This window comes from Pteronotus mesoamericanus, unplaced genomic scaffold (genome assembly GCF_021234165.1).
Source record: "Pteronotus mesoamericanus isolate MK-2021 breed Mesoamerican mustached bat unplaced genomic scaffold, CSHL_Meso_final contig_433, whole genome shotgun sequence".
Lineage (NCBI taxonomy): Eukaryota > Metazoa > Chordata > Mammalia > Chiroptera > Mormoopidae > Pteronotus > Pteronotus mesoamericanus.
This window is the reverse complement of record NW_026555163.1, coordinates 370,205-394,669: the sequence shown is the minus strand read 5'-3', so window position 1 is coordinate 394,669 and position 24,465 is coordinate 370,205. Positions and strand designations below refer to the sequence as shown.

The 24,465-nt window shown below is 38.7% G+C and overlaps 2 protein-coding genes across 3 annotated transcripts in view; one reads left to right on the top strand and one right to left on the bottom strand.

The window, feature by feature from the left end:
* The window catches only part of N4BP2L1 (NEDD4 binding protein 2 like 1), a 28,811-nt gene extending 25,858 nt beyond the window's left edge, over positions 1–2,953 (top strand). Inside the window, exons 4-5 of one of the 2 annotated variants that reach the window (XM_054577455.1) lie at positions 264–340; positions 1,404–2,953. In XM_054577455.1, the coding sequence (XP_054433430.1) occupies positions 264–340; positions 1,404–1,662 (336 nt within the window). In that variant the 3' untranslated portion in view covers positions 1,663–2,953. The remainder of the gene's footprint in view (positions 1–263; positions 341–1,403) is intronic. The other variant, XM_054577456.1, reaches the window with a different exon arrangement.
* Positions 2,954–5,717: 2,764 nt separating this feature from the next.
* Positions 5,718–24,465, bottom strand: part of BRCA2 (BRCA2 DNA repair associated) — a 74,207-nt gene continuing 55,459 nt past the window's right edge. The window contains exons 24-26 of the mRNA XM_054577439.1: positions 8,298–8,542; positions 7,260–7,406; positions 5,718–6,314 (exon numbers count right to left, since the gene is read on the bottom strand). Of these exons, the coding sequence (XP_054433414.1) occupies positions 5,718–6,314; positions 7,260–7,406; positions 8,298–8,542 (989 nt within the window). The remainder of the gene's footprint in view (positions 6,315–7,259; positions 7,407–8,297; positions 8,543–24,465) is intronic.

The window sequence follows — 24,465 nt, the reverse complement described above, 5'->3', positions numbered from 1 at the left end:
TCCAAAACAAAGAACCTTTATAATTTTCCTACATAGTAGATAAAATGGACCAAAATTTATCATTGGGAACTGTAATACAGTCTCAGGGTGGCTAAGTATGGCCATGAACCAAATGTATTTATTAAGATAAAGTGAGGTACTGGCTTACTGGTAAAACAAAAGAAATTTTAGAAAAGATGTGTAGTGAATGTTAAATGCCAGTATGAACATTCCCACACATACATACTGTGTGTTCAATGTTTTATGTACTTTTGAAAAATCAGGCACTTGAAAATAACTATGAAGTTATATTCCGAGAACCTGAGACTCGCTGGAAATTCAACGTGCAAGAGTTAGCCAGGTACTTCTTTGTTTTTCTAGCTCCTCATTATATGTCCTGCTGTTTTCAGGTGTTTCAGACTGAACAAAAAGAATCTTTTCAGGCTGGAAATGGACATGGTAGTTTTCAGGCCATAAATGGTAATTCTTAGATATTGATAACTTGAGAATTATTAATGTGAAGACTTTACTTTTGGGTCAGTTTTCTGATGTAATGCTAAATGCTAAATCTTGGCTTAGACTAAGTCCTTTAAAAGACTACATTTAACATTTGGCTAAAATGCTTCTTCATTAATGAACATTTAAAAGCACTTTCTTCTGCACGGGATTGCACATCAGTGGTGTTTTTGCATTTAGACTAAATATCTTTAGATGTCGTTTCTAATTTATAAAGTAAAAAATGTCCAAATAATACTAACTTATTGATTGAATGCATGAATTCTGATATTCATTATCTCTATTATTTGATAATGTCAGTAATTTAAAGTAACCAGTGAGAAAAGAATTTACTTTTTAGGAATAAGGCTAGTTCATTTTATGGTTACAAGGAGATAATAGTTTCCAAAGTGGGTTTGAGAACCAGAACCATCTGAGCCGGATGTTAAATCCTAGCTCATGGCCCCCTTTCAATGGTTGAAACCTCCAGGAATTAAAATTTGACCTATAACCCCAGTTGATTTTCATGCCCACTAAATTTAAGATTGTTTAATAAGCATCTAGAAGTATCTAGGATTGATTGATATGCACAGATTGTAAATATACTGATATTCATGCTTAACAGGCAAATCTGTAATAAAAAGATCTCCTAGTGTCATTCATGTCTTGAAGCATAGAATTGTGGTTTGCAGAAACAAAGCGTTTCTGATGTGTTAGTTCTCTGTAAGCCTCAGGGTGGTTGGGAGTGTGCAAGGCAGCAGGAAACAGGAGTGGAGCCTGAAAGAGGGCTGCATAACAAGGTGTGTTTGTCACAGTTAATCCTGAGAATAGAGAGTGCATACGTAGGTAATAGTACAGGACATGAAAAATACAAGTAACTCATTTTGATATGTGGCATTAACTAAATGTCTGCATGTTTTTCCATGTAGAAGAAATATTCATGGAGTCCCAAGAGAAAAAATACACCGAATGAAGGAACGGTATGAGCACGGTGTTACCTTTCACAGTGTGCTTCATGCAGAAAAACCAAGCAGAGTGAGCAGAAGCCAGGACAGGAGCAGCGCATCACCTTCCAACAGGGCAGGACACTGGAATCCCTACGCAGAGTTTCCAAACCGGAGGGCTCCTGGGGGCTCCACACATGAGAGCTCCTTTAACAGAAGGGGGGGCAGTCACCATGGGTATTAGAGGCCTGTCTTACAGGCATTCCTAGTTTTCCTAAATCAGTTTTTACTTCGATTTTTGGTATTTAGTCTTTTTGTTCAGTTTTAGTCAGAGCTCTAATTCCAGTATAAATTGTCAAACATGAATGTTTTTAAGCAGAAGTCATCATATTACTCTTCAACAGACATTTGTTAAAGTGATCCTCTATGCATGGTCTGATGCTGGGAGTTTTGCAGTTTTGGTTAAACCAAGTCACTCTCTAGGGAAAGAATTAATTGGAAGCTGAAACCTGAGAACACATGCAAGAACATAATCAATTAGTCACATAGTTTCATAAAATAAACTGTTTATAGTACATATAAGCTTCAGTACTACTTCCTCTGAAGTAATCTATTTTTTTCAGGAATTCTCCATCAGGAAAGTTGGAAAGGTGGGAGGACAAGTGAGAGGCAGGAAAAGTTTTAGTGCCATTGCTTTTTAAATCTATGTATCCAAAAATGTGAGATGTGTGGCTGTAATGATGATATTGATTTTCCTTTAAAATGAATATGCTGGAAAGTATACATCTAAGGGAATACTGTCCTTCAAAGTAGACACTTTGAGAAATTATTCCTTTATTCTAGTGACATGTCATTGTTAAAAATGTCTGTTGAAGCCTTCTTAATAGCTATACAAGCTACTGAGGAAAACTGGTGTCATTATTTAAAGTCACTATTTATAGTCTTGTGTTTTTAACTACCACATCATTGAGCAGGATTAAACCTAAATAACTTTTGGCTGTTGTGCTAATAGTATAAATAAAAGAAGCCTTGTTTATGAAACATTGATTTTTAATATGAATCATTAAGCAGTTTTTTAAATTTTTCTTATAAATGTCATTCGTTGGCAGCCCCAGTGTTTGGAGTGCAAGGAATTAAGCATCCCAGTATATAGGTCATAGAGGGATATGTGAAAATCATGCTACCAGATGAGCAATCCTGGTGTTTCATGTGGCATTGACAGTGAAGTTCTGCCACAACTCTGGAATATCCCTCTTCTACCAATACTGAATTTTGAATCCAAATTAAATCTCAACAGGTTGGAATCAGATTAATTTGGTGTGAGACCCTGACAGTTAAGACCAGGTAGGATGTGTGCTTTATTTCTTGTTGGCCAACAGCTTCTTGCTAATGTTCTGTGAAGTATTATTTTAAGTGTCTTATATAATGGTGTTTTTTATGGTTATTAAAAATCATATATGGTGTTGCTTTATATGGATTTGTCATTGAATCTAAGCCTTTTTTGTTCAACAATATAAAACATTTAATTACCTAAGTCCCACGGAATACTATATTGAGAACCAATTTTTCTATATCATAAATTTATTTACCAATCTTAAGCAGGCTGTAAAAGACAAAACTAACCTTATTTTTTACTTGTTTACATAATTTTATCTGTATACCTTAGAAAGACTTTTATTTTGACATTCCATTATCTGAGTCTATTGAAAGCTACTCAATATCTTAATTACTACCAGCAGTGCATCTGTAATTCTTCATTAACATTTTAAAAATTGGCATCTCCTTTGAGTAATAGAGTTTGGCTGATGAAACTAAAATTTACTGAATTTAAATAAACCTAAGGTATTATTATAGTTTTGCTAAATTCTGTGTGTGTCCGAACAAGACACACAATAATCCTCTAATAATCATGATAGTCCACGCAATCCTGCTAGATGATCCTGAGTATCCTAGTCAATGTGATTATTGCGGAATTTGTTTAATCAGGAGGGCTTGACTCATTGAGGATAGTGGAGTAGGGAGGAGTGTCAGAGAGCACAAACTGGATTTACTTTCCTTTGATTCCAAAGAAGTCAAAAGGGTCAGAATTCAAGCCCTCCCAATTAATGTCTGGCTTTCTGCTTAAACATTTGGGCCACTGGGGCTGAGTGACCACTATGGAGACGTAGACCCAGGTTACAGATCCAGAGCTTTAACCAAGTTCAGATGAATAGATTCCTGGTCTATTTGCCTTTTTTCCCCCTATATGAAACCTAAAATACTTGGTATGGAAGCATAAAAATAATTGGTTAAATGCTGTCAACTTTATATATCCCAGCTAGAAGTGATCTCTTATTTTCTGTCAATTCCCTGATTTATATAGCTTTTTGAATCCTCGACACGGACATGTATTATTTCATGTGTTGGTACCTCTATCATTCACAGAGCTGGCATGCTTTAGAGGTACACAGGCTGTCACTACTTATTATTATTATGAGTGCTGAACAGGTAACACAAATGCTTTTACTACTTATTGCTCATGCAGTGTACACTGTTGACTTGGTAATCATTAAATTGTCACTTTAGGGGGATAATATCCACATATCCTCCAGCTTCATATGTTGCTCATATAGCTTAGCTATATTATTTACAATTTATAAAAAAGAGGCAGTGCATTAAATGTCTCTTATGGGTCATCCACATGGTAATGAATAATGGAGGAGATAACAACAGTTATGCTTTTACAGGAGAAAAAAACATTATAGTCTTATAATCTTTCTGTTCCTGAGACTCAAGTTTCATCCCCTGTTCTAGAATGTATCACCAGAAAAATGATTAGCACCGGAAGACTAAACTGTTTTATGAAAAAAACCTAAATTGCATTAATAAGATGGCAGAACACAAGTTAAAAAGACTAGTAGAACTGACTACTTGTTATATTAATGAATTTTAGAGGAGAGAAAATCATGGATCACAGCTACAGACAGAAACAAACTGCTTCATAAAAGGACTTTCCTTGGCTTTGAAAAGTGTTTATAATGAGATTTTAAAACATATTACTCGCTCTGCTGTATACTTGTAACTAATAGAGAATAATACTGAATGTAAACTGTAATTCAGAAATAAAAATTAAAAAAATATATATAAGTTTAAGACACTGAAACACCTGATTTAAGAGCTTCTCCATGCTATTAGCTCATAGTTAGAACTGCTTTTTTGCTCTTCTATTAAATATAAGAAAGTAACAAATGAGAATATCATCCTGAATTGAACTGTTAACTTCTGTTGTGAAGGTGTCTAGAGAAAACTAGGGGTACAGGGAGCCCCATTGTGTCCTGTGATGGTGCTAAATCAAAGCAGGCAGAATCAAGGCTGACTGGAAAGACAGGTTTTCTAAGCTGCAGTCCAGGTCATCATTTTGCTAAATCAAAACTGGTACTATGAAATCTGCTTCTGATTTCAAGTATTTGAATTTTAATTGAAATAATTTAATTTCAGAGATCACACTGGGATCATAAAAAGGAATTAATTACACTGAGGGTTCTCTTTTTCTTGTAGTTATGCTGGCTTCAAGATGAACAATTAGTCAAAAGAAAACACCAGTCATATGTCTTAGCCCAATTTTTGATCAGGACAGAACTATGGTAAAACCAACTCATGCATTGAGGAAAAGTAGTTCGTGGGCGGTTACTTCTAAACAAAACAAAACAAAACAAAACACCTAAAATAGGAACTAAATTAAAAGGAACTTTGTGAGTCAAAATAACTGTACTGAGAAACCTAGTTTCACTTAATTAAGGACACAATCTAAAAGAAAATGGTATGTGTAATTCATTTGTAAAATACTTATAGGGAGCAAATCCGCTCATAAAGATTTAAAGGAGCCCCAGACAGTATGGCTCAGTTGGTTGGGCATCATCCTGCAAGCTGAAAGGTCACTGGTTCAATTCCCAGTTAGGGCACATGCCTAGGCTGAGGTTCGGTCCCCAGTCACAGCATGTACAAGAGGCAGCTGACCGATGTTTCTCTCCCTCTCTTTCCCCCTTCCCTTTCTCTTTCTCTAAAATTAAAAAAAAGACATTTTTCTTGATGAGTTAACAAATATAGTCACTTTGAAGATGTATAACTAAAAATAAAGAAGCAGGCAAAGCATTCCTATGATATATAAGCACTTGGGTAGAATTGGAACCATTTCTCATTCTGCAAATATGAGTGTACAGTTTGAAACTGTATGTGTGTTACAAACCAGAAATGTTAAGAGTTAATAACTAATTTTTGTCATTTTCAGTTCTGTCGCCTTTGCAGTCTCTTAGATCTAGCTTATATTGTACTTGTGTCCTGCTCGGAGTCTTCCATTTCCCTGGTACTGACGTGGGAATTCTCCTGTTCTCTGATCGTAGAGGTACAATGGTGCCTTTTCAGTTCGAGATAGTCTCTTGAACAGGTGGGTGGAGTCCTAGTGGACTCATCCATAGACACAATTTGGTTTTCTCCTGCTGAACCAGACAAGAGGGCCTGGGTATTTATCAATGCAAGTTCTTGGTCGGATATTGAATCAATTTCCAAAAAAGAGATGTCATTAAATTTTTTAAGTGGAGTTATCTGAAGAGAACTCAATTCTTTTTTCTTTATAGGTGTTTCATATTTGGTGCCACAACTCCGTGGCGGCTGAAATGCCTTCTGTGCAGCTGGAGAAACAAATGTACAAATGGGACTAACAGGTGGAGGTAAAGGTAGTCTACTCAAGAAATCCAAGGCTTGTCTCTTCTTGCAGTTTTTTGGGTCATCAACCGCTTTCTCCCCTTTACAAGACTTTGCGGTCATTTTGGCCGATACAGGTGTGGGAACAGACTTCCCTTTTGGCTTACAAAGTGATAAAGGACTTTGATAGTTCATCTCACTACTGAGTGAAGACATCTAATTAAAAACAAATGAAAAAGTGGCATATATAATTATGTGCTCATATATAAAACAAAATCAAATTAGCAGCTTTTCATTAAAAACATTTAAACACACAGATACCACACACATTCTCACTCTCCTAATGGCTAGCAGGTCAGATGATTTCATGAGACATTCATATTTTTATTATTATTCCCCCACAAGGAAATAAGTTTAGCAGAAGAGGATATAAAAATGACATGAAAAGAATGAATGAAGAGTAATCACAGTAAAAGATAAAAAAAGAAGTAGGGGACATAACTTCTGCTTTAATCTTTTTTTCTTTTTTTTTCTTAGTACTAACAAATTAAACAAAGATAAGCATTTTAAAACCATTTTAAGAACACAGACTGCCTGGGTTCTAATACCTACTTTTCTGTCTTTGTGACTTTAGGCAATTTCTTAACCTCTCTATGCCATAGTTCCCTCATCTGTAAAATGGTGATCATTATATTTATCTGAGACGGTTCTTGTGAAGGTAATGAGTTAATATAGATACACTTACCAAGTGTTAGCTACTTAAAGAATTAGTCCTTAGCCAATATTATACTTCAGCTTGATTTGCATTTATTGTGATTTAAAGAGTTAAATCAAACTGAGCTTAAAAACAACGCTAATTATATTGAATAGTTCTCCTAGCACAAAGATAAAGGCAAAAAAGTCTTTTCTATTACATGTACTTGAAATACTAAAAATCAAAGCATCTGTTTGTAAAATTTGCTCCCAGAGAGTGTTACATTTTGGCTTCAATAAACAAGATATAATTTCCAGATAACCTAGCTATACCTATAAAAGTCACAATTAATTACACTCCCTAATTATATTTAATTGCATTTTACCATGTTTACTAGGTGTATACCAGAATATTTTATTGCCTTCATATATATAGCTATAAAATTCTTTTAATTTACATTAACTTACCAGAAACTTACTTCCTGCACCAAGGACTGTTTGAACAGTGTGTGGGTCTGAAGTACATTCTTTAGTTGGAGTGGACCACTTGGGATCATTTGCATTAAGTATATGCATAAGCTTGTTTTCTGCAGCATTGCAAAATGTATCAATATTCTAAAAAAATTAATTGGAAAAGCTGTTTTATAAAATGCAAATCTACACATTCATGTTTTTAGAAAGTGCTACCTTTAAAACCAGAAATAAAATATTCAGACCAGAAAAAAAGAACGAAACATCTCAAATTTGATAGCAACTGTCAAACAATATGCTAATGCAAAATTGCAGAATCACCATCAGCGATTCAGGAGAGCTCAGTGTTGGAGGGGAAGAGAAAGAGTATACACATCAGGGAAGGAGAGGGATTAGGAGTTGTTCCCAAACATAGAATTTAATTAGCAAGGTGTACGATGATTCCGGATTTGGAGTCAGAAGACTGAGATTCAAGATCCATCTCCATTTACTAATAGCTGTAAATCATCCAACATCTACAGAGTAGTCCTCAGGACTAAAATGAGAGAACGGCCTCATGTCTGTTCCAAGGATTGGTTGAAACAGATTTATTTAATACCATTATGTGAAATATAAATAGATGTAAGCAAAAATGCATTATGATACAAGGAAAGTAATTTTAATATTTTCCTACCTGGGATTATTTCAAAGCCAAGACAGGTATAAACTGTATAAAATACTAAATTTGGAATCTGCCTATTATTATCTAATCACACTACCAGCTAGTATGAACATTATTCTTGTTACCAGTTTTCAGTTTGCTTACATGGTCTATAGCTTGAACATCCTTCTGACCATCTCTCCTAACTCAATTCCCCTCAAATCATTCTCTTTCCTGGTAGCTGTCACCCCAACCTCAAGTTCATGAGCAATTAATGTTTGCTAAAAACCTCACCTGATTTCATATCTCAACATCCAGTTTTCATAAAAGCTGCCACTCCTTTGATATTTGACTCAAAATACCAAAAGGTGTGGTAATAGTCAAACTAATTTTACCTCAATAGTATCTTTCATTTTGTGGAACACTGCTTGAAAATGGCTCTCCTTTGGACTGGTAGAAAATGTGGAAAAATTTCCAGCAAATAAAGTAGGAATTCCTGATTTGGGTTCTGGTCGCCATTGCAGGTTGCTCGCAGCAATTAACATGCGAGGTTTAATGATGTCTTCATTAAGATCTATCCAAAATTTGATTGCTAGTAAGTTATGGCATTCATCTGACAAATACGCCGAAGGAGCAAGACCTAAAATGAGAACAAAGAAAACCAACCCATTTCATTATATATGTTAAATAAATTTAAAAATGCAAGGCACCTCTAGTATGTCTGTTTATCTTGGTATGCTAATTGTAAAAACAAATTAAAATAACTAAATTTAGGGAAAGCCCAGGGTTGACCTGTTATTTATAGTGCTAAAATTTCAATGCCAGCTGACAACACATTCTGTTCCTGAGGCCATAGGAAACAGGCATACTTGTACACTGCTGGTAGCAATACAAGTTTGTACAACCCTGTGGAGAAAAATTTGGTAATACCTACCAAAGTGACATATGCACTTACTTTTCACCCAGCAATCCCACTTCTAGTTTTCTACTCTGAAGATACACTTCCAATGATAGTAAAATACACACAAAAAAGGTTGTTGAAAACACATGTATGAGGTTACTTACTGAAGCAGTGTTTGTAATTATAAAGGACTAACAGCAACCTATCTTTAAGCTCACGCCCAGGAGAGCAGTTGGGTAAACCATGACACACACCCTTATAATGGAGTACTATGCAGCTGACAACAGGATGAAGAAGAGCTCTAGCTGTGATTTCCAAACATACTGTTAGGTGAGAAAGACAAGCACAAAAGAAAGTCTAGAATCTATATGCAAATATACATGTATCTGTCCATTTGTACAAAACATACAGGAAGGATAAACCAGGAACTACAGGGGTTGGGTATGGATGTGGGGAAAAAGGACTAGCATTGGGTCAGCAGGGAGGAGGGGGGAGTGACACTTCTGAGTTTGTCTCTCTGTGTAGCTCTGACTCTGAGAAGGACAATTGATATTCTACATATCCTTCAATATATCCCCCAAACAAACAGAACCAATCAGCTATGAGGGAATCCAAGTTGGAACACAAACAGTTCCAAGCCTGAAAGGGCCTGCAAACAATGATGCCCCTGTAGTAGTAAGGAGCATGTCCAGCAATCAGACATTGGTTCTAAACTCCATTTTCTAAAAAAAAAAAAAAAAAAATGGAAGGGAAGGGAAGGAGAGAGAAGGCAAAGGGAGGGGAAGGAATGGAAGAGGAGGGGAGGGGAGGGAAGGGAAGCGAAAAAGGGATCCAGGGTGTCTTGGGGAAGTGCTACAAGTCCTCCAATAGCTCATTTTGTTCAACACTGTTTTTTTATAACATTGATGAGATGCCATAGGAAATTAACCCTTGTTTGTATACACTAGCCTGTGGAAAAAGCAGTTTTGTTATATGGCATTTCACTTAAAGTTGCAGAACCTACCAATGATGTTAAGTGAGGACTCACTGTAGTTGATTCCCAGACTGGGTAGGGAACTTATAAGATGAACCTAGAATATCTTGCGATGCCAAAAAAGGAAGGAAGGGCTCAAAAAATACAGGAGTCAACCTGAAAAAGCTCCTAGTGGCCCAAATTGAAACAATAGGAATAATAAAATAATAAAGGTACTAAACCTTAATCCCTGAAATAAATTTTCATAAGTCCATACTGATATATATCAAATAAATAAATGCAGAGAAAAGGGGCAGCTCTTCCTCACAGTACAATTCAAATGAATGTAGAAGGAAAAAAGAAAAAAAAGAAAACCATTATTAGGCAAGTATCACAGTAATAACTGTTGAAAACAGAATCAACTGATGGATGCTAAATGAATGGGTGAGAGTTTGCAGTGAGGTAGGTTATGAATAGACTCAAAAAATCTCCTCCAAGATCTATATTGACTACAAAGGTAAAGTTAGCTACTTACAGGTAAGGAACCCAGCAGAAACCACCTGAACCAAGTAACCAAGGTTGTTGCCATTACCAGCAATAAGAAATACCAACATCACTGACCACCCTTTGATATGATGTACAGAGAAGACAAGACATCATTTCTGTGGTAACTTTCCTCAAAATGTATAACTTAATCTAACCATGGGAAAACATCAGGCAAACCCAGTTGAGGAAAATGCTATATAATACTTGATCAGTCCATTCATGAGTGTCAAGATCATGAGGAAGTGTTAAAGACCGGAGAAGACTTAGGAGAAATATGACTAAATGTAAGTGGGATCCTGGAATAGAAAATAGAAAATAGCGTAAGAAGTTCCAAACTCAAATAAATCTAAAGTTTAGGTAACAATATTGTATCAATGTTTACTTTCTGATTCTAATAGTTGTATTACGGTTATGCAAGATGTTAACAGGGGAAGCTGGATGAGGGATATTTGGAAACTATTATTTTTGCAACTTTTCTGAAGGTCTAAAATTAGTTCAAAGTAAAAAGTTAAATATTTTTTCAGTGCCAAAAAATGGGAAGGGGTGACTGGATAAGTCAGGCTAGGACTGAGGCTAGGAAAATCTAAGCACTCAACAGTCAGTCCTACTTATTTACATTTTCTTATTTCTGTTGCTCTGAGAATTACATTTCCCTTATAAATAGTAGGAATGAAAAGAACTGCCATTGTCAGATAATCAGTTGTTCATCCTGTTGTAAAGGACAAGTATCCCTTTCACTTTTCAAATTTATCAATAGATTGATTTAATGGATTTTAATCTTAAATACTGCTGTTAGAGAAATTACAAGTTTCGCAACCCAAGTATGTTCAATCTTCTGATTTTGGAATTTGCCTCTAATTACATTCAAAACTTGATTACAGTAATGCCCTTCTTCCAAATGTCCTTCTTTAAAATGTCCTGTTTCACCCCAGTTACAAAATACATGTTTATTGAAACACATATAGAAAAATGCAAAATATAAAAATTAGCTTACAGTGTAGTTTCCTTCATTTTTCCACAAGCTGAGGTTTCCTATCTGGATCACACTGCATGCACTGAAAGAAACTTGTCTTATTTCACTGCCATCCATCTTGTACAAATGACAACAATTGCAAGAATTTTTTAAAGTAATGTTTACAGAATATTGGCGATGAACAAAAAACTCCATGAAAATAAAAAGATGAGAATAAGATTATTTTGCAGCTTTGTAGCCTGGTCTACTCTGAACTTACATAGAATTCTTTGTAGCTTTTAAATTTCTTTTAGAAAGCTTCATGGAAACGATAAAAGTATTTAGTTTATGGAACCACTGTCACAGATTCTACCTACAGTGGATGCGGTGTTTCGGGTGCATATCGCTATGAACAAGGCAGCCATTTTCCCATTTCTGGGAAGCATTGGCTAACGATTCCTGCCTGGGTTCCTTGCTGGGCTTTGCCCTCAACCCAGGTACTATGAGGTACCTAAGGCAGAACCACTCTCTGGAGGAAGCCAGCATCCAATGACCGGCCCCTTGCCTCAAGTGGGCCTGACCCTGCAGAGCCACCCCAACCCGTGTCCCCGTGGGATTCGCTGTGCCTCTGCACTCCGTTCAGCTTCTCCTTATGGCCTTTGCTCCCTCACGGGCACTGTTCCTGGGCAGCACTTGCTTAATAAATCTGTATAGAAATCTCTGAGTCTGTTTCCCTGGGAACCCAACCTGAGAAGTGATCTCGGTTAATTCATTTTATATCACAGGGTTTCTGTAATATAGTAACAAAACAGACTAACAATATAGAAGTCCCTGTTTTAAGCCCAACTCTTAAATGTTGGGCTTGGTATGCTGTGTCAGCAGGAAGTACAAGAAAAAACATACACTTGAGACCTGAAAGGTGGGTTTACATCCCTTTACAGAACTGTGACATTGGGCAGGTTATTTACCCTCTTTGAGCTCCAGTTTCCCTGTCTGCACAGGGGGATGATATGAGCAAATGAATTGTATTACTATGACGACTTGACAGAATTGTACAAACCTGAAGTTTTTAACAATTACTCTCCCCCCACTGTGTTAGAGGGAGGCCTGTTTTGAAGAAACCACAGTTTTACAGGGTTTAGGGGTTAGAAAGGAGGCTCAGAAATGGAGAGACAGGACCAAGGACCATGTGATGAATGCTCAAACAGCCAAACTCACAAAATACCACAAAAGTGGAGAAGGGGGCTCTAACCCAGACCAAAAGCATCTGGCTCAGAGGTAATGCAGAAGCTGAACAATGAATGGGAAATTCATCAAGATGGGGAGGACAAAGGGCATTCTAAGCAAAAGGAAAGCATTTTTAAAGGTAGGAAGTGTTAAATGCTACTGTGTGTCAGGTACGGTGAAACCAGGGTTTCTCTGAGGTGTGTGTATAGGGTGGCTTAAGGCAGGAAGTACAAGAGTTTCCAGGCATATAAACAAGTTTGGGTTTCATTTTCTAAGGGACAGAACATCACGAAAGAGTCTAAGCTAGGAGACATGATTAGATTGGGTGTTATAGATTGGTAATATTAGATAACTAGTACTTCCAAAGTTGGTGGCACTCTGAAACTTTCTGACAGAATTTTATTCCTCTAAAATTTAACATCAAACTAAATTAAAAAAGAAATGTTCACCAAAAACATATTAATGAGGAATATGCTAATATAAAATTTAAAAACTGGTGATTAAGGAAAGAAAACAGAGCACTCTAGATAGAGCCAAGCACAGAAGGTTCAGCTTCGAATCCCCTTCCCCCCAAATTTGAGAATTCTGTTACCCTTAAACCTGAAAGGCAAATAGAATGGGTATCCTTACTCTTTTCCTCTTCTGATCAGAAATAACGAAAATGGCTGTGGGGGGAAGCAGGCGACCTGGATTCACAGAAGTGAATGAATGGTACAGAGTTCAGGATGTTATGGGTTGAACTGTGTCCCTCCAAAAGATGCTGAAGTCATATCCACCAGAACCCATAATGTGACCTTATTTGGAAATCATATCTTTGCAGATGTAATCAAGTTAAGATAGTCATTAGGGTGGGTCCTCATCCAATGTCTTTACAAATAGGGGGCATGTGGACGTAACTATGCACACGTAACATTCTGTGAATCTGCACGAAAATCTTCGGGGTGATGTGTCTACAAGCTAAAGCTTGTAGACAAGAAACCACCAGAAGCCAGGAGAGAGGGCTGGTGCAGATTCTCCCTCATAGCCTCAGAAGGAACCAACCCTGCAGTCAAGGAAGTCACCGTGATCTTGGACTTCCACCCTCCGCAACCATGACACAAATTTCTGTTGTTTAAACCACCCAGTCTGTGGTACTTTGTTACAGCAGCATAGCAAACTGATTCACTGGTTTATTCACTGAATTAGGGAAGGTGATCTAGAACAGAGGTACTATCCCCAAGGAGTATGAAATATACAATGGACAGGAACTCAGACACCCAGCCCTTACACTGGAACTGAGAGCAAAACAGTATTGGTCTTGAATACAGTAAAAACCGAGTTAAGGGGGGCAGGGGAAAGTGGTGGGGGGAAGGTGGAGACAAATGTATTTGAAAACAATAAAGTAATTATAAAAGAATAAAAAATTAAAAAAAGTGAATAATTACAATTCACAGAATATTATGTAAGTAATCTTAAATTATTGAACGTTAGAATTTGGAATTGATGTTCAACATTAATTATAATCAAAATATTAATGTAAAGAAAAACAGGATGTCTAAATAAATACAAAATAAATAAAAAAGAGTTAAGAATTATATGGGGTCCTGGCCAGTCTCCACCTTTTCTTCCCTGCCATACCTGGTTCCACCACTATCTGACTTGGGATCATTAAAACTAATGACACTTTCAACTTCTGGTCAAGATGGAGGTGTAGGTGTAAGGCTCGCCTCCTTACACAACGACAGCAAAAATTACAACTAGACTACAAAACAAGTATCATCCAGAATCATCAGAAAATCAAGCTGTATGGAAGTCTGACAACCAAGGAATTAAAGAAGCCACATTCATCCAGACGGGCAGGAGAGGCGGAGACATGGAGATGCAGAGAGGTGTGAAGACACGGGTAGTCTCACACCCACATATGGTGGATATAAATCGGGAGGGATACCTCAGGAGCCAGGGATCCCAGCCCCACACCAGACTACCCAGCCTAAGGTTCCAGTGCGAGAAAGATAAGTCCCCATAACTTCTGGTTGTAAAAACTAGTGGGGGTTGGAGTGGTGGAAGAAACTGCAGGATCCTCAGAAATCTCTTCTTAAAGGAACTGCAATGGACTTAGGACTTATGCAGACTCACTCCCTCTGGGCTTCAGCACCAGGGCAACAGCTGGAAGGGCACCAGTGGCATACGGGGAGAAACTGAAGTGTCTGATATCAGGGCAAGTGCTGGAAGACAGGTTGCTCGCAGACAAAACTTCAGAGGCCAGGCAGTGACACTGTCCCCTTTCTGAGCCCTCCCCCAAACAGAGCCACAGAACAGCAACAGTGATTGCCCCACATGGGCAATTATCTAAGGCTCCACTCCATCCAACTTAATGGGTGCACTTTTCTACAACAGGCCACACTACAAACACAGGGAATCCAAGTAGCTGTGCCTAATACACAGAAACAAACACAGGGAGGCTGCCAAAATGAAGAGACAAAGAAATATGGTCCAAATGAAAGAACAGAACAAAACTCCAGAAAAAGAACTACACAAAATTAAGACAAGCAATCCATCAGATGCACAGTTCAAAACACTGGTTATTAGGATGCTCAAGGAACTCATTGGGTACTTCAACAGCATAAAAAAGACCCAGGCAGAAAAGAAAGTTACACTCAGTGAAATAAAGTAAAATTTACAGGGAACCAATAATGGAGTGGATGAAGCCAAGAATAAAATCAATGATTTGAAATGTAAGGAAGAAAAAAACATTAATCAGAACAGCAAGAAAAAAAAAAAGAATCCAGAAAAATGAGGATAGGCTAAGGAGCCTCTGGGACATCTTCAAATGTACCAACATTTGAATCATAGGGGTGCAGGAAGGAGAAGAGAAAGAGCAAGAAATTGAAAACTTACTTGAAAAATTAATGAAAGAAAACTTCCCTAATTTAACAAAGGAAGTAGACATACAAGTTCAGGAAGTAGAGAGTCCCAAACAAGACGGATGCAAAGAGGACCACACCAAGACATATCATTATTAAAATGCCAAATGTTATGGGTAAGGAGAGAACCTTAAAAGCAGCAAGAGAAAAGCAGAGGGTTACCTACAAATGAGTTCCTGTAAGACAGCTGATTTCTAAAAAAAAAAGAAAAAAAAAAAAAGAAACCCCAAAACTTTGCAAGCTAGAAGGGACTGGCTAGAAGTATTCAAAGTGATGAAAAGGACCTAAAACTTAGATTACTCTATCCAGCAAAACTATCATTTAGAATGGAAGGGCATATAAAGTGCTTCCCAGACAACATAAAGCTAAAGGAGTTCATTATATTCAAGCCTTTATTATATGAAATGTTAAAGGACTTACTTAAGATTTAAGAAAAAGAGCAAAACTATGAGCAGTAAAATGGCAGTAAATTCACAACTATTATAATTGGACCTAAAAAACAAACTAAGCAAACAAGTAGAAGATAAACAGAATCATAGCTATGGAGATCATTTGGAGGGTTATTAGTTGGGTCGGGGAAAGGGGGAGAATTGGGGAAAAGGTGCAGGGATTAAAAAGTGCAAATTGGTACATACAGGATAGGCAGGGGGATGTTAAGAACTGTATAGGGAATGAAGCCAAAGAACCTGTATGTATGACCTGTGGACATGAACTAAGGTAGGGGGCAGGATTGCTGGAGGGAATGGGAGATACTGGGAGGAGGAGGGCAAAGGAGGAAAAATTGGGACAACTATCATAGCAGAGTCAATAAAATATATTTTTTTAAAAAAGAGTCCTAGCTGGTGTGGCTCAGTGGATTGAGTGCTGGCCTGAGAGCCAGAGGGTCATCGGTTTTATTCCGTCAGGGCACATGATTGGGTTGTGGTCCAGGTAGTGCAAGAGGCAACCAACGGATGTTTCTCTCCCTCGCTTCTCCCTCCCTTCCCCTCTCTCTGAAAATAAATATATTTTTTTAAAAAGCTATTAAAAAAAGAACTAATATTGTCATGTCAGTCTCTACAAGGTGCCAGGCTCCCAGGGCATTCCGTATTCCCTGGACTTGGTCTCCACAAAGCTTTGAACATTACCTTTTTGACACCATCACCTACCAATCCCTGTCTCTTAGAATCCTTTCACTGGACACTCTGGAACTCAGTAAAATCTCACTACTCTCAACCTTTCCATATCCGCTCTCTTTATCCTTTTGCTGTACACAACCTGGCTCATCTCTGATGACACAGCTATCTTGTGCTTATGGAGGTTAAAGTGGGGGATATCTTCCTTGCTCCTCTGCTGCTCCCAGCACCTCTCTGAGAACACTCAGCTTTGAATGTCATGTTATCAGACCACACCATTCACTACTCTTCTTGTGTAGGCACCTACTAACACCTGGGTCACTTACTTCCTTTCACCAATTAAGATTTTAACTCACAAATCAGTCATTCTGTCATTACTATGGCTATACTTCTTGGTGATTTCAATAGCCTCACAGATTATCCTTCCAATACCCTGGGACACCAGCTTCCTTGTTGTCTCCTTCTTGAATGATCTTCTTCTCCAGGCTTTGTCAGTTGCCCACTCCAATGGATTTACCTAATGCTTTATTACTTCCAATAACCTCCTCCCCTCCAGAAATCAAGTATCTCATTCTTCAACTCTAACTTTTGATCTTTGCAGCTCACTTACTCTAAAGCCCTAACTTAATCAATCCTTTGACCCCACTGGTACACACAATCCATTTTTCTTATCTCCTGTTTACTATTCCACAGTCTCCTAATGTCACCTCTTCCCTCTGCCTTGTGCTTAAAATCTAGGGTCAATTATTTTAAAATCCCTCCTTTGCATACACCCACAAATTCTAGGCCCTCTTGCCTGTGTATCATTCATCTGGCTAACCAACTTCATGCCTGCACCATGATAGCTAAACATGGTTAAAAAAATATACCATCAACGTGACCAGTTTCATTTCATATTCATGAACTTGGACTCCAGTGGGTGCTGGCAGCCACATTATCCATGCAGTCCATTCAGTCTGCTATTTTCTTGGAGGATGACTTCATGCATTTCCCTCCATTCTGACTCTCAGTAAGAACAGAGGCAATGAGAGGAGAGCTACAAACTTCCACTCACACATCGGCTTTCCCACTTCATCTGTAAGCACACCCTTCACCCTTTTTTCCTCCAACTATGGAAGAACCGTCTCTGTTACCAGCTGAGGCCCATCACTCCACAGCCCCCTAGGTACCATCCCGATGTGGTAACCGAAGAACTGTGCTCCACAACTGGCCTCTCACCATACACAGTAGCTCATTAGTATGCTATTAGCAATATCATCTGAAAACACAAATACTCTCTTGCTCCCAATTCCCCTTCTAGCTCTTGTTCTGCATGTTTTCACTTCACATACGGTGCCCCTGAAATGCTTTCATTCACGGCTGCTTTTCCTCTTATCTCCTTGCCCCACTTCATTCGGTCTTTCCCACCACTCCACTAAAAGGCTCCTCCATGGTGCTAAATCCAGTAATCAATGCTCAGACCTAACCTCATTATCTGTGCTACCAAATGCCAGCAGACTCACTCACATTCACCTGTCAGAAATCCTTTTTCTCTGGTCTTCTGAATAGCTCACTCTCAGGATCCCTCCCACCTTGCTGGCCACTCCTGTCTCTCTAACTGGCTCCTTTCCATGTCCTCTGCTTCCAGGCATCAGAGTGCTGAGTTACTTCTCTACCTCCTCTCACACCCAGAGACCTTGGCCAGTGGCACGGCTTATGTTGACTTCCCAGTTTATACCTTCAGCCAAGACACTCCCCCTGAACAGATTCCTGCATTCAACTGTCCAATAGAACTCTCTACTTAGATTAAGCACCTAAAAACTTAACTGTCCAAACTGAGCTCCTGCCCTTCCCCACAGACCTATTTTTCCTTGCAATCTTCCCCTCTCAGAGAATGACAACTGTTTTTTCAGGTTCTTACACCAAAAACCTTGGCACTGACTCCTCTCTTCAAGCCCAAGCTGTCTTTCTACCTTCAAAATACAACCAGAACCTGATTACTTTTCACCACTCCCATTGCTTTTGCCTGGTCCAAACTGTTATTACCATCTCTTGCCTAAATTCTTCAATAGCCTCCAGTTGGTTCCCCTGTTGGTACCCTCATGTCCCCCTCTAGTCTATTCTTATACAGCAGCTTGAGTGATCCTCTGAAAACCTAGTCAGGTGGTATCGCTTCTCCCATCACTTTCAGAAATTGAGTTGAATTCCATACAAGGCTCACCACATGGTCTGGTCCTTCAGTGCCTCTATCCTGGCTGTGATTATTCACTTCCTGGCCTCTGCCAATGCTTCAAGGCACCAGAAAGGATCCTGCTGTGTCATGATCATTTCTTCTGCCTGGACTGTTCCTCCCCTAGATGTCCACGTGCCTCTTCAAGTCTCACTCAAATGTCAATTCTACAGCGAGGTTCTTCCTCTCCTCCCTATCTAAAGCTACATTTCTCTTGCCTGCCCCCTAATACCACCTGTCATTCCCTACCTCATCTTTTTTTTAGCACTTACTAAGAAAAGTATAAATGCTACTTATGTATTTTATTTGTGATCTCTCCTTTCCACCATAACATAAGCTCCATGAGGGCAGGGATTTTTGCCGTTTTGTTCATTGCTACTCACCCAGCATTTACAAAAGAATGTGTGAAATGTGTGGGAAAGGTCACCAAGTCTGATCAAGAGGAAATGAAATGCTATGAAAACAATGTAGCATATTAACATACTACAGTCAAAGTAAACCCACAGAGCACTGAAACACAACTAACCAAACAAATCCTATTAAAAAAAGGAGAAAAGAACACAGTAAAGAGCACAACCCATAAGAAAACAAAACTCAGAACAGAGGAGAATCAAGATGGTGGAGGAGTGAATGGAAGTCACACTGACCTCCTCCCAGGACCTATCTGGAATTACAACTAAATTCTGGAGAAATCACCTGGAACAAACAACTGAACAATAGTGAGAGAGGAGACTTATAACCTTGGACAGACAGAAGAATCAGCTTTAGCACAACCTAACTGGTGAGTACTGCGGTAGAGACTCGAGAAGGCAGGTGGGGCACCCACAGGTGGCAGCACCAGAGGGATATTGAAATGGCCAGTTGGAGCCCCCTGAGAAGAGTGGGGTCTAAACCATAAGCGGGGATCTCCAGCCTACAGCACCAGAGACCAATAAGTACACAGCTAACAGACAGCTGCGAAAAGCAGCAGGGTTGCTCTCTGCCAGAGACAGGCGGTGGAGGAGCAAAGGGCCGTCTAAAGGGCCAATAGATAGATTTTTACTTGCAGCCACGTACCCTAGGCTCTGGAAAAGGCGGGGGCAGAGTAGGCCAGAGGAGCCTGAGGAGAGACTGGGGGAGAAGGCGCTGGGGAGAGAACAGAGAGTAGCCAGCGGGATCCCAGTGCCGACTCCCCCCCCCGCCCCCGATACGGCAGCAGACCACTCCCCTGAGAGACAGCAGCATGAGAAGACCCAATAACCCCACACCCAGGAGGGACTCTGCCCTGCCCTGTGGTGCTTAAGCCTGACTGCTGAGTGCAGAGTGACTAGATTAACAACTGAAGGAGACAGCCACTGACAGTAGATTCCTGTAAGTCTCAAACAGACTGCCTAAGGTCAGATGGGGTCAACATCTGACATCATCAGAGGCAGATCCAGAAAGAAAAAACAGCAGTCTCCTACCATAGAAGTTCACACCACGAAGTCAGGAGATCAAGACAGATCAATTTAAGCAGCATAAGCAAAAACTAGTCTCACAAATAATGAAAAGAAAAAGAGACACCCTCCCCGCCCCAATCAAAGGGAAAGGAGGAATCCCCAGAAAGAGAGCTAAATGAAATAGAGGCAAGTGAACTATCAGATATTGAGCTCAAAACAACTTTCTAAGGAAGCTCAATGAGCTCAGTGAGCTCAGAGAGAATTAAAAAAACTACAGGGAAACTATGAGGAACTTACTGCAAACTATATCATCATGAAAAAGGACATAGAAACTATTAATAAGAGGCAAGAGGAAGTGAAGAATACAAGTTCTGAATTGAAGAACACAGTAGAGGGAATCAAAAGGAGGCTGGATAAACCAGAGGAATCAGCAAGCTGGAGGACAAGGTAGAAAAAAGCTCCCAGAAAGGGCAAGAAAATGAACAAAGACTACAAAAAAATGAAGAGGCATTCAAGGAAATGCAGGACAACCTGAAACTTAATAATATCCGTATAATAGGGATACCAGAAGGAGAAGAAGAGGAGGAAGGGATAGAGAACCTGTTTGAAAGTCATGATGGAAAACTTCCCTAATTAGAGGAGAGAAAAAGTCACACAAGTCCAGGAAGCACAGAGGGTCCCATTCAAGAGGAACCCAATGAGGCCCTCGCCAAGACACATCATCATGTTGACCCCATCTGACCTTAGGTAGTCTGTTTGAGACTTACAGGAATCTACTGTCAGTGGCTGTCTCCTTCAGTTGTTAATCTAGTCACTCTGCACTCAGCAGTCAGGCTTAGGCACCACAGGGCAGGGCAGAGTCCCTCCTGGGTGTGGGGTTATTGGGTCTTCTCATGCTGCTGTCTCTCAGGGGAGTGGTCTGCCGCCGTATGCGGGGGGAAGGAAGTCGGCACTGGGATCCCGCTGGCTACTCTCTGTTCTCTCCCCAGCGCCTTCTCCCCCAGTCTCTCCTCAGGCTCCTCTGGCCTACTCTGCCCCCGCCTTTTCCAGAGCCCAGGGTACGTGGCTGCAAGTAAAAATCTATCCATTTGCCTTATTGGCAAATATCAAAGACAAACAGAGACTCCTAAAGCAAGCGAGGGAGAGGGAGGTAGTAACATACAAGGGAGCGTAATATAGCTAGCAACTAACTTCTCAACAGAAACATTACAAGCCAGAAGGGAATGCCAAGAAATATTCCAAGTCATGAAAAGCAAAGGACTGCAATCAAGACTGCTCTGTCCAGCTAGGTTCCCAATTAAAATGGAAGTTGAAAAAAGGAGTTTCCCAGACAAAAGGAGGCTAAAAGAATACACCTCCACCAAACCAGCACTGCAAGGTATGCTAAAAGGACTGCTCTAAGAAGATGAAGAAAAAGAGTCTATGAACACCCAATTCCTTTCACAGTCCCCAATACTTGATATTACCAATATTTTTAAGTTATTAATCTGATTGTGACAATGATGTGTTATTTTAATTGTTACTCTATTATTTGTTGAAACTAAATCTGTTTTTGAATATTTCTTGCCTATTTCTATTATTTTAAAAAAACTTTAAATGACTTTTTGGTATTCTTTATCCATTTTTTGATTAAATGTTTGCAGAATTTTTTCCCTAAAAAAACTCCAAACTATTAACCCTTTTTTAGATGTGTTGCAAGTACTTTCCTATTCTATTACTTGTCCTTTGGTTTTTTTATATGTATATTACTGCATAGTATTAAATGTTTAATATAGTCATATTATCAATATTTTCCTTTATAGCTTCTGGGTTTGTATATTTTACTTCGGGGTAAGAAAAATATTATTTTGTATTTTCTCCTGAAACTCCTTAGATTTTACATATTGATTTTTAACTCACCTGAATATTTTTTGTATAATGTGTGAAATAGGGCTCTATATCTGTTTTAATTCAAGTAATAGTGGTCCATGCACCTTATTTGTTGAATAAGCTTCATTTCCCCTATTGACTTGAAATATCAATTTAATCATATATAACATTGTTAGATATGTTTGTTTCTAGAATACTCATTTTATTTCATTGATCTACTTGAGTATTTCAGTGCTAGTGTCATGTTGTTTTAATTGCTGAGACTTTAGAATGGATTTAAATTTAATATTTTATAATGGATTTTGATATTTAAAAGAATAAATAAATAAATAAAATCAATATGCATTAAAAAAAGAAAGAAGCAGCTCCTACCTTTTGCGACAACATGGATGGAACTGGAGAATATTATACTAAGTGAAATAAGTTGGTTGGTGCAAAACAAATACCATATGTCCTCATCTATCAGTGGAATCCATTCAACAAAATACCAACAAACAAAATAAACCCCAGGCATGGAAACATGGAAAAGACTGAAAGTGACCAGAGGGGATGGGGAAGGACAATGGTGGAAAGAAGAAGATACTAGACAAAGAACATGTATGAATGACCCATGGATGTGGACAACAGAGTGGAAATTGACTGTGGTACCGGGGAGTAAGGTTGGATGGGTGGAGGAGGGTAAAGAGGGAAAAACTGAGACAACTGTAACAGAATAAACATGATTTAAAAATTAAAGAAAACAAAACTCAAAGGAAAAAAAGGCAGTTTCTAAGTTCTTCAAAACTGATTCATGCTATTGAACTTAGTAGGAACATATATTTGAGGAAATAAAAGCTTGAATATGGAATAAGTAGCCCTGTAAGATATGAGAGTGCAGGATCAAAGAAATAAAATTGAGAACATCATATATGATCACAATGGGTCAGATGCATGCATTAGAAATAGCAAGAAATAAAATATATTGCAGAAAATAAAATTATGAACATAAAGGCTGGATATAAGAATGGTGAACAAAAATGAAAAAGACAAAAAAAAAATAAAAGCAATCAGGGAAGAGATAAAAACACAAACAAAAATAATGCAACATAAGACTAACTGGTATCCTTGAAATTGAAATCTCAGTAAATGGACAGCCAATATGTTCAAAGAAATTACAGAGTATCTATGAAATAAAGAAACCACTAAGTCTGCAGATCAAAAGAGCATCCTGTGTCCCAGAAGAATTGTATACAGGATGCTTTCAATAAGACGCAGCTTATTGGAGTACAAAAGAAAATATTCTTTAGATATCCAGACATAAAAAGAAAGTCACTAAATCAGGGAAAAAATTATGCCAGTTCCAGATTGTTCAATTCCAAAAGAGTAATTTCTACAAAGTTCTGAGGGAAGGAAAGTAAGCATAATCTCAAAATATTATACCTAACTAAGACAAAGCCTCACAATTAAGGTAATAGGTACATATGGAAAATAGGAGGAACCCATGGGATATGGTGCACATGAGGACTCCTCAAAAAGGAGATGGATACTAAACCTTAGCCAAAGATCAAAGGAAGGAAGAAACCATGACAGAGTAGTTGATAAGTAAGGAATCCAGCAAATATTTAAGACCCTGCTCTGTACCAGGCACTGCTTTAGAAGCTGAAGATACAGCAGTACCAAAGTCTCTGCTCTTGTAGACCTAATATTCTGGAGGAGGGAGACAAAAAAACATAAACATATATTGTCAGGCGCTGCTGAGTGCTATGGAGAATTTAAAGTTAGGTTGGGGAATGGAGAGAGTACTGCTCTATTACAAATGGTGGTCAGGGAAATGCCTCTTAGAAGGTTGCATTTCACCAAAGACTTGAAGGAGTCAAAGGAGTCAGCCACGTGGCTGTTGGGGGGAAGCTTCTAGAAGGAGCAACCGTGAGTATAAAGGCTCTGTGATGAAAGTGAACTCAGTAGGCCCAAGAATGGCAAGAAAGACGTCAACACAGTTGATGTAGAATGAAGGACAAACTGCCAGGGGAGGAGGCTGGGGTACCTGGCACAAATCATCAATAAGTAGAAGTCTTTGTGCATAAACTCAGACCTAAGATAGTCTTAACACTTCCTAGTACATAGGGAGACAAGAGTTTGGCTTTGTAGATAGAACATACAGAAAGAGATAAGGAAAAGAAGAGTGTTCAATGTCATATTTAAAGAATAAAATATAGATGAACTTGCCTGAGATGCTATGAGCAGTAAAAACTGAAGCTGACACTGAAAAGGTATTTCTTTTTCTTTTTTTAAATTTTTATTTACTTATTTTTAGAGAGAGGGAGAAAGAGAAGCAGAGGAACAGTGATGTACAAGAGATACATCGATCGATTTCCTCTTGCACGCACCCCAACTGGGGACCTGGCCCACACAACCCAGGCATGTGCCCTGCCTAGGAATCAAACCAGCAACCTTTCAGTTTGAAGGCTGACATTCCATCCCATCCACTGAGA